Below are 11,333 nucleotides of genomic sequence, written 5' to 3'. Positions count from 1 at the left end.
GGTGAACCTCCGTCCGGACATATGTTTTGCAGTTAGCATGGTGAGCTCATATTTGGTTGAGCGTCACTAGATTGGTGCCTAGAATCTTATGAGATATCTTTAGGGCACAATATCTCATGGATTGAGATACACTGCCAGAAATATGAAACTGCGTGATTATTCGAATGCTGAGTAGGTAGGCAGTGTGGAGGATCACTAGAGCACTTCTCAGTGCTAGTTCTCTTTGGATTCTGCTCCGATATCATGGATGAGCAGGAAGCAGAAGTCAGTTGCTATAAGCACTGCCAAGACCGAATACATAGCTACGTGTATGATCTCATGTAAAGCTGCATGGTTGCAGAAGCTCTTAAGTGAGATAATTGTACACATGATGAATACCACTGTGATTCTCTGTGACAACCAGAGAATTTGATTATTGAGGAATCCCGTATTCGATGATTTCTCTAGTAGATAGACATCAGATACTGCCTTATCTGGGATATGGTAAGTCGATGAGCCAGGAGGTTCCATCGCATTGAGACTAATGTACAGGTCGCAGACATTTTGTCAAAGCCCCAGAGAAAGGTCAAATCTGTGACTTTACTGAACGACTTGGAGTCATTGAGAAAACTTCCTATAAGGTTCCTACATGTTGCATGCATTGAGCTCTGAGAGCTCTGGGAGCTCTGGGGGGCTTGGGGTACTCACTGGAGAAACATATGACCACAGGGTGACTCACCTTCCCCTGGTGGTGCACTATGAACAGGATGATTAGTTATCCTGTGGGCCAAGATGATTCGTTCTCCGTGGTGACTGTGGAACAGGATGATTCGTTCTCGTGTGGGCCAGGATGATTTGTTCTCCCTGGCGAATGTGGAACAAGATGATTCGTTCTCCTATGGGTCAGGATGATAGTTCTCCGTGGCATCCACTGGACAGGATGATTCGTTCTCCTATTGACAGGATGAATAGTTCTCTTGTCGAGGCATCCTACCCATGCAGTCTGGAACTCATGGGAAGTACCTCTCATCTGATCAATGAGCAGGGAAATGAGGATAGAGACCATAGTAGTTCTATCGATGGACGCATTGTTGTATCTACCATACTCCCTATGCTAGGATGACCTCCATTGATTTGGGATCAATGAAACTGATCTGGGATCAGTATGAGTGGTTTGAGACACTCTCTTGTGATATTGATTTGGGATCAATAAAATTGACTTCGGGTCAGTAAGAGTGATGTGGCACACTCTCTTCAGATGAAACTGACTTTGGGTCAGTACAGAATGGTATGAGACATTATCGATCAATTCTTCTTCTTCATGGTTCAGCAGATAAAAGCAAAGCAGAGTAGAGCACAACAGAGCTCAGCAGATTAGAGCAGAGCAGAGCAGTGCAGGGCACTGATGGCAGAGATAGTATAGTCGGACATATGGATCAACAGATGGAGTTCTCCCTAGTTGAGAGGGAGTGTTAAAATTGGCAACTAGGGCCAAACTCCATGTGGGTCATCTTATTTATGGTAGCTGATATTTTTCTTGGATCCCTCTCATCAAGAGGTGTAGGATTGATCTAATGATCATCCGATTCCAATAAGTATTTATGAAGATATGAATATATTTTGATTATGGACAAATTGTCAAGTTGGACAACAACTTATGTAGGCTCAGAAGCCCAACAGTCATGTCTATTCAACCCCTACATTTTAGTATAAATAGAAAAGGACTTGAAGTCATTTGACACACACTCTTCGTGTGATCTTCTCCTCTCCACATGTCTTTGGGTTTTGGTGGAGAAGAGACACTAAGAGTATACTTTAGCCTAAGTAAAGATGATGTCCTAGCCGCAGTAAGATGATGCCATAGCCGCAGTAAATCTATCCGCAACATTTAAGGGTTCCCTAGCTGTAGTATTTGAGGGTACTCTTGACAACAATAAATGATGATCTAATGCAACAAAGGGAGGCACTTATACGCAGTCTAGAAGAGACTTAATTTCACTAAGAAAGGAGGTTCTAAACACAACCATAAGATGCCCTAAGTCACAGTTAAAGGGAGGCTCAATACGCAGTCCATGAAGGTCCTCAATTACACAGTAATTAGATTCTTATACGCTGTTCTATATGCAGCAAGAAGAGGGACTTCGCTGTCCCTATAGACACAGTCATGGAAGATGATTATCACTTTGAAGAGAGGCACTTATGTTGTCCTAAAGGAGGCTCCTACACAGTCCTAGGAGAACCTTTAACGCAGGTAAGAAGATGCCCTAGGTGCAGTTCAGTTGGTGCCCAATCCACAGTCATAATGTGCCCTAGCCGCAGGCTTATGAAGAATCCTATACGCTGCATAAAGGAGGTCTAAACACTGGCAAGGGAGACCTAATATTACGCTGCCCTTAAGTGCCCTAAACATTGTCCTGAAGGAATCATGAAGAAATCATCTAGCCACAGTCAAGGAGGATGTATATACATAGCTAGGATAGACATTCTATATGCTACTTATATGCTGTCGTAAGTCGTAGTAAGAAGGACTAGAAGATGCCCTCATCTCAGACTTGAAGGTGCTCTAATCCACTGTCACAACTACTGTCACAACTACAGCTATTTAAGGAAGCTTCTATACGTGTCAAAGGAATTTGAGCCGCAGCATAAAGAAGGCACATATCAGCGTAAAAGAGCAGCATGGAAATTCTTGTAACAACATATTAAATACTGTTGTTCTAAGGCATGAATAAGGTACGTTTGGGAGCAACTTTCACTAGATTAGAAGACAAAGGGAAACACTGCTATTTAGGTTCTTGTTTAGGCTTGTTGAAGAAGTCTACAGCTACAACTAGCTGCTTTGCTAGGCTGCAAGCCATAGCAAGCAGCTAAGGCTGTTCCAAGGCAGTACTACAACTTACCTTGAGTTCGGATGACAGCATGGATTAGGAGAGACTCTCCTAGGAGGACTGAAGCCCTTGAAGGGCTTAGTTACCTAACAGCCTGGAAGCATGATGTTGAATACAACAGTAAGCATGGTGCAGCAGTGACACTATGTACGGCAATGATGAACACTGGGTGCAGCACAGTGCAACACGGTGAGCTACAACTCATGGACAACATGCAACACAATGATAGGTGAAGGAGTCACCTTGGAGAATTAGTTGAAGCAACATGTCTTCAACTGATCTCATGTAGAGATGATCTACTCTCTTATCTAGAAAGTCAAAGTGTTGACTTCTGTTGTAAATGTACTTTCTCTCTCTCTCTCTGCTGAACTATTGAAGAACATAAAAGAAGAATTGATCAATGGTTTCCCTACATTTGGGTTTGTCCCTGGCTAGCGCCACATCCTATGTCCTCTTGTCTTCGCTTGTATTTTGTGATTTATATTTATGTTCTATCTACAATTTACTTTAATGCTGATGTGATTGCTGATTTGGAAAAGATATTGACCTAACTGTGAAAATTCAAATAAATTTCTCTAGCATAGAACATACCTAAAATTAACAGTTTTATATTGTGGAGCCAAAGTGCCTAGGCATATGTGTTGGTTTGGTTAAGTGGCTAGAGGACTCAAATTGTAATACAATGTATTTGTAAATATTTTAATAATAAAAAAAGGAGATTGAATGCGAACCCAACTCCAAGATAAGAGTATGGGGGAAAGAAACTCCACGGACATGGGGGAAACAATGTTGGTGACACATGTCAGTGAAAAGGGCACTTGGGGCCCACATTTCTTAAGGAGTACCACCTACCAGATAAAAACCATGCAACGTGAAAGCCTTTATATTGGCCTAGGGAATTATTATGACTATTGACTATCAATATGATGATAGGAGGATGATGACACGATACATTGATGAACTATTCAGTAAACTCAACGAGGGGGTTCTGGACTGAATGGGAATTATTGTTGGAGAACCGTGGAAGGTGGCATCGTGGAAGAACTGGTAGGTCCCGGAGAAGGTTGTGCCACTTGGGTTTTGGAATTGACTAGAGTTCTGGATACCAGTTAGTGAGCCCTTGAAGGTGGGAACCATGGAGGGATGTGCATTTCAGAGATGGGTGTGCCACTTGGGTTCTGGACTAACTAGTGAGTCAAGCTAGTTATGACATGGAGGGTGCCTAGAGCCTTGGAGCAACATGGTTGTGGGTTGGTGCCTTTCTAGTTAGCTTGGAGGGTGCATGGAGCCTTGGATAGCATGATTGTTGCGTTGGCACCCTGGCCATGGTATTTGGATATTTTTGGTTATTGTTTCCATGGAGTTGTAGCCCCGACTCAAGGGTGACCCATCGTTGAAATTGACGAACCATGAGGTTCACATGGTGGAACATGGAGAGCTCGTAGCAAGTTGGAATTTTATACAAATAAGTATTCTTGCTTATGTGCTGTCTTAAATTCTGCTTATGTGTAGTGTTATGCTATAAACTGTAGTTTCAGGGTTACACAATTAATCATCGATGTGCGGCTATTTTTTTGTGCTAATTACTATTTATTGGGTTTGCAATGAAGTGTAATTATTGAACTACATGCGACTTTGAGATTAAAGTGTAAAAAACCTAATTCATGATTTTGTGTCCGTGCCTGTAATTTACTTGGTACTCTTTGGTGTAATATGATTATAGGGCATAATTATACTTATTTGCCAATTTGACTATAAACCCCAATGCGGATGATTTATTATAAATATGAAAACCCTAAATTTGGTGTAAATGATAATGGATAGAACATTTCTTAGACAACCCATTATCTATACCCATTTATGGATACTTTCATTATGCATTATAACTTTATGCTGCTTCATAGTTGTTTACTAGAATTGAAACCCAAATAACAAAAAATAGAGAAGGGCTTTACTTAGAACTACAAGTGGGCTCTGGCCATGAGTTAGGGTTTGATAATGGAAATAATACATGGTATGCTTCCATGGAGTTACTCATAAATTATTTGAGGAAATTTGAATTGTGGTTACGTAATGTTGCCTAGCTGAAGACTGGAGACATCACAATCAAATTATCAACTTAATAAAATCATACACAAACATACCTAAAAAAAAGTTATGAAATAAATATTTCAATACTTATTTTACTTGTATCTTATTAGTCCCTGCCATGGCAGGACTACAACAATTGACTTGCGTGCTGACCACTATTAGTTTAATGTTGACAATCCAAGTTATAATGTTTAACTTTGAAAATAAAAGTAAAATTCAAACATTTGATTGGACCATATCTTTGAAGATCCTATTGCAACTTTTGTGCTATGTAAATAACTACCTCAAATTTATTTTTCCATAATTCTAGATGTAGTTGCAATATTATGCCATGATTTTTAAATATTTGTGCAATGATTTTTCATTGTTAAGCTTGATGATTAAAATCCTTGAAAATAGCTCATACTCCCTTAAATAACATATTTACCATCAATTATAGCACACAATAATTTAAGCAAGTATTTGCATAAAAAATGAATAGAAAGAATATGGAAATAAATATACCTACGAGAGTTTCTACTTACCATTATTTATGATTTCTTCAATGCTTTAACATGTAGGAGTTAAAGTGTAAATGTTCTAGCTTAGTAGTAGTTACTACCCACCAAAAAATTTAGTAGGCAATTAACTTTTCTATTTCATATATCAATTTGCAATTTTTATGTAAGTCCATATTCTTAGTAGACAATTAAATTTCCTACTTCATATATCAATTTGCAATTTTTCTAAAAGCATAATATCCACTTAAATGATAGAGACAATGCTACCCTGCAATACTTATTTTAATATCTATTTCATATCTAACTAAATATTTTATCCATAAATATAGATAAGTTACACTATTTGATTGCAATCATAATATAATAATTATTAAACACTTTAAAGACATCATGTCAGGTATCTTTTATATATTTGGCCTCTTAAATGTGGTTGTATTTAAATTCAAATTTTTATGTAACATATTCAAAGTAAAAATACTTTCTTTTTATGTTGTTGACCAATTTTAAATGGTGCAAGATTGATGCCATTTTAACCCAATAATGATGTATCTTTCACATTTTTTAAGGATGCTTTTCAGTTGAAAAGAATTAATATTATTTTGTATTAATGGAGAAATGGTTACACAAGTTGTAACGTATCTCCTTAGTTTATGATTTGTTCCTAGAGTTTAGGAGTATGGTTGCAACTTCCTGAGTTCTAGTAATGTACTTAATGATGTAATTGATCATTTGATGAAGTAGAGTGTACGGAGAGAGTTCTCTTTGTTTGAGTGCAGTCTCCAGGTGCAGTACTCACCTGTGAGCTGCAACTCCTTCTTTTTCAATTCAAGTCTGATTTTTATCTTGGTATCAGAGCACAGAGTAGGGATAACCTTAATTTTTTTTTTAGGGATGCATCATTGATTACAGAACTATAGTGGCGGTGGAGTGTACAGAAGCATTCGTAGAATCAGGTGGACTGCAGTAACACCTGAAGACAGGTCTCAGATGACTGATCATCTCTGAGCGGAAAATAGGGTTGGCATGGTTTCGTCGCGAACAGTCGCGCCATTTTTGAGCGGAACGAAGGGTTGGCGCGATTTATTAAGGAACAGTCGCGCCATTTGGCGCGGTTTTGAGAGAGATAGTAGCGCCAGCGCACCAGAAAGTGCTATTGGCGTAGAAAATAAAGCCTTAATCGCGCTAATTTTGTAAGACGCATCGATTTTGTTTTCGGCGCGGGTATTTCGCTGTTGAGAAGCGCCAGCCTCTTTCTCTGTGGAAAATCTGCAATTTTTTGTAGATCGGCCTTGCCCGGTGGTGGCACTTTGAAATTTCAGATTTGTTCAGTGGCAGCAGATTGGAGTTGCCCGGTGGTGGCGCATTGGAGTTCCTGATCTACTCGGTGGCAGCAGATCGGATTTGCCCGGTGGTGGCGCATTGGAGTTCCTGATCTACTCGGTGGCAGCAGATCGGACTTGCCCGGTGGTGGCGCATTGGAGTTCCGGATCTGTTTGGTGGCAGCAGATCGGACTTGCCCGGTGGTGGCTCATTGAAGATACAAATTTTTTTTTCTCAGCAAAACAGAGGTTCGGATCTGGTATGTGGTGATTTTTTTTTTAGTGTGTCCTGAAAGTGTACAGTTGGATAGACTTATTCATCAGAGGATCAGAAATTTTATCAATCCAATATGAATAACAGTATAGAATCATATCTCCACGAGTCTGGCAAACTCGATGGATTGAATTTCTCCAACTGGAAATTCAAGATGCAGACTTTACTTGAAAGTGCAAATGCGTGGTCGATCGTTATAGGAAATGAGCTGAGATCAGGATCAACCACACAAGAACAAGATTGGGATAAAAGGGAGACAAAAGCAAAGGTCATATTGAAGATGTCCGTCAAGGACAATGTTATCCCACATATTAGAGACTGTAAATCGGCCACTAACATTTGGATGACGATCAAAAACCTATACCAGATGCAGAATACAAACCGTGTCTTGTCACTCAAAGGCAAGCTGTTTGCATTGAAGATGGAGGAGAATGAGTCCACTGCTGGATTCATTGCTAGAGTCAAAGACCTGAAGGACAGATTGGGAGATATCGGAGAGAAAGTTTCTGATTCAGATCTGATCACGATCACGCTGAACGGAATGACTGATGAATACTAGACATTTATCACAGGGCTGTCAACAAGGGAGAAAGCCCCTGCATTTGAAGAGCTGACAGGGATTCTGGTACAAGAAGAAGAGCGACGAAAAAATTTGAAATCACAGAGCAATGACCTTGCTCTGATGGCTAAAAGGAGACAGTATAGAGGGAAGCAGCATCAGCAACCGGAGCAGCAGCAGCAGAAAGGAGCCAACACATTTTAGAAGAGACCGTTTAAAGGTATGTCTGCTAATAATTTTCCTAGCAAAAAATGTTTTTACTGTGGAAAACCTGGACATCAGATTAAAGATTGTTATAAGAGGCAGGCAGACGAAGGAAGAAACAAACAGAGAAAACATAAGGGTTACTTTGTTAAGGAAGAAGAGGATCATAGCCACGAACTTCGACTATTTATAATCGATTGTGCCCTTTCAACTTCAAAGGGAGATGAGGACAACATATGGTATGTTGACTCGGGCGCACCCTCACATATGACTGGTAAGAAGGATTGGTTTGAATCTCTTGAAGAAACTTCATGTGGGTCGAAAATATATTTAGGAGATGATAGTGGACATGAGATCAAAGGATATGGTGACATTCCTGTAAAATTACCTAGCGGTGAAATTAGACACCTCAAAAATGTATTGTATGTTCCAGGAATTAAGAAAAATTTGGTCTCTGTCTCAATGATTACTGATCAGGACATGCAAGTTCAATTCTTTAAGACTAACTGTGTCATTAAGGATAGCCAGATGGAAACAGTTGCAACAGGAGTGCGCGTGGGGAGCTTGTACAGACTAGATGTGAAGAGTATGCCACAGCAAGAAATGGTTGCAGCTGGGTTGACAGCCGAAAATATCTGGCGTCAGAGATTCAACCATCTTAATCTGCAAGACCTCATCCTACTTCAGAGAAAAGGTATGGTCGATGGACTCCCTGTTTTCCATAATGTTAAGCTGGATTGTGATGGATGTGCTAGAGAACAGTTCCCTTTGCATGTTAATAGAAAGGAAAGAGGCATTTTAGAACTGGTGCATACAGACATCTGTGGACCTATGCAAACCAGGTCTTTAGGAGGAGCATATTACTTTCTCTTATTTACAGATGATTGCACTAGATTTTCATGGATATACTTTCTGAGTAAAAAGAGTCAAGCCTTTTAATATTTTAAAGAGTTTAAATCCATGGTAGAAAACCAGACAGGAAAAAGGATAAAAATTCTCTGCTCAGATCAAGGGGGAGAATACAGGTTAAGAGAGTTCATGGATTTCTGCAAGCATCATGGGATTGTGCAACAGTTTACAATGCCTCACACTCCACAGCAGAATGGAGTGGCAGAACGGAAGAACAGAACTCTTGTGGAGTGCGCAAGGAGCATGCTTCAAGGTAAGGGTCTATCAAATGGTCTTTGGGCAGAAGCTATTAACACTGTCGTGTATTTAAAGAATAGGAGTCCCACTAGATGTCTAGGCTTCAAAACCCCTTTTGAAGCATTCTTTGGATTCAAACCAGCAGTGAGTCACTTAAGAATATTTGGATCAAAAGCTTATGCTCATATACCTAAGGCAGATAGGAAGAAGTTAGATCCTAAAGCCCTGAAATGTATATTTGTTGGATATGGCACTGAGTTCAAGGCATATAAGTTATTTAATCCTGTGACTAACAAGGTTTTTGCAAGAAAAGATGTCATATTTCATGAACAAGTTGAAGAAGGAAAGAATGACTCTAACAGTGATTGGCACATTCCATTGCTATTGGAAGAAAACAATGAGGAAGATGAAGAGCACGAGGAGAAACAAGAAGAAGAAGTAACAGACAATGTAATCAATGATAATGCAAGCTGAGAAAAGGCTGAAATAGATAGAATTGAGGTAAGTCCCCTACCAAGGAGATCAGGTAGGAAGACTCGATTATCATCTAAATTGAAAGACTATGCATTAATGTCAAAGATTTTAAACATTGTAGAACCTGCAAATTATGAGGAAGCAAGTAAATCTGATGCATGGAGGGCTGCAAGGTATGAGGAAATAAAATCAATAAACATAAACCATACTTGGGATTTGGTTGAATTTCCTGAAGGTAAAACCCCCATAGGATGCAAATGGCTGTATAAACCAAAAATAAATGCAGATGGGAGTATAGAGAAACTTAAAGCTAGACTGGTAGCAAAGGGTTACTCACAGAAAGAGGGAATAGATTTCGATGACACCTTTGCTCCTGTAGCCAAATTAAACAACATTAGAATGCTAATTTCCTTAGCAACAAAACACAAATGGCAGCTACACCAGCTAGATGTCAAGTCTGCATTTCTGAATGGTGACTTGAAGGAAGAAATATATTTAGTACAGCCTGAAGGTTTTGTGAAAAATGGGCAGGAACATCTTGACATGTGTAAATTGAAAAAGGCACTTTATGGTTTAAAACAGGCACCTAGGTTGTGGTATGAGAAAATTGACTCATTTTTTGTTCAGTATGGCTTTCATAGGAGCTTGAATGATCCAAATATGTATACCAAGTTTAATAAACAGAGGCAAATTATTTTGATTTCTTTGTATGTAGATGATATGATCATAACAGGGAATGCTAACAATCTGATCAAAGAAATCAAACAACAGATGTCACAAGTGTTTGATATGAAAGATCTCGGAAACCTTCATTATTGCTTGGGATTGGAGGTATGGAAAGACTCTCGAAAAACTTTTCTTACTCAAGGGAAGTATGCCAGAAGCTTGCTGGAAAGGTTCAGAATGGAGCAGTGCAGATCAACAACAACACCATTACAACAGAACTTAAAGTTAAGCAGTGACGATGGTACTAAAGAGGTGGATGCTACCATGTACAGACAGCTAGTTGGCAGTTTGATATATCTGACTACAACTAGACCAGATTTGGCATATTCTGTTAGTGTGTTGAGCTAGTTCATGTCAAAACGACTCGAAAGTCACTGGGTCGCAGCAAAAAGTGTGTTGAGGTATCTTACTGGTACTAGTAATTATGGAATTTTGTACACTGACACTTCTGATGTTATTCTAACAGGTTTTTTCAGATTCCGATAGGGCAGGTAACTTGGATGATCGAAGATCTATCACAGGTTACGCATTCAACATTGGATCCGGGGTCATAGCATGGAGCAACAAAAAGCAGCACATTGTAGCTTTATCTTCATGTGAAGCTGAGTACCAAGCATTGTGTGCAGCCACATGTGAAGCTATCTGGTTGAGAAGACTTCTCAACGATGCAGGAGAAGAGCAGAAAGGATCAACTATTATCAAAACCGACAACCAAAGTACCATCAAGCTTGCATACAATCCAGTCTTTCATACAAATACCAAGCATATCGATACTTAGGTTCATTTTTTTCGAGAGAAATAACAGTCAAAAGAGATATGTGTTGAATATTGTAAAACTTGTGATAACATGGCTGATATTTTTACTAAGCCTCTTGGGTGTGTAAAGTTTGAATTGTTTAGAGGGATGCTAGGAGTTCAGGATAATCCTTTCTCCATTAAGGGGGGAGTTGAAAATAATTAATATTATTTTGTATTAATGGAGAAATGGTTACACAAGTTGTAACGTATCTCCTTAGTTTAGGATTTGTTCCTAGAGTTTAGGAGTTTGGTTGCAACTTCCTGAGTTCTAGTAATGTACTTAATGATGTAATTGCTCATTTGATGAAGTAGAGTGTATGGAGAGAGTTCTCTTTGTTTGAGTGCAGTCTCCAGGTGCAGTACTCACCTGTGAGC

General features: G+C 39.3%; 1 protein-coding gene across 1 annotated transcript; it reads left to right on the top strand.

Moving 5' to 3' along the window:
* The first annotated feature begins 7,205 nt into the window (after positions 1-7,205).
* Positions 7,206-7,610, top strand: LOC149250924 (uncharacterized). The gene has a single exon (XM_089453790.1). The coding sequence runs from the start codon at positions 7,206-7,208 to the stop codon at positions 7,608-7,610; it is 405 nt and encodes a 134-aa protein (XP_089309916.1).
* The last annotated feature ends 3,723 nt before the right edge of the window (positions 7,611-11,333 follow it).

This window comes from Pinus tabuliformis, chromosome 7, assembly GCF_031772625.1.
Source record: "Pinus tabuliformis cultivar Carrire ecotype Pingquan chromosome 7, CPIR1, whole genome shotgun sequence".
In the NCBI taxonomy this organism is placed as follows: domain Eukaryota; kingdom Viridiplantae; phylum Streptophyta; class Pinopsida; order Pinales; family Pinaceae; genus Pinus; species Pinus tabuliformis.
The sequence above is the reverse complement of the archived record's forward strand: the minus strand, read 5'-3'. Positions and strand labels throughout refer to the sequence as shown.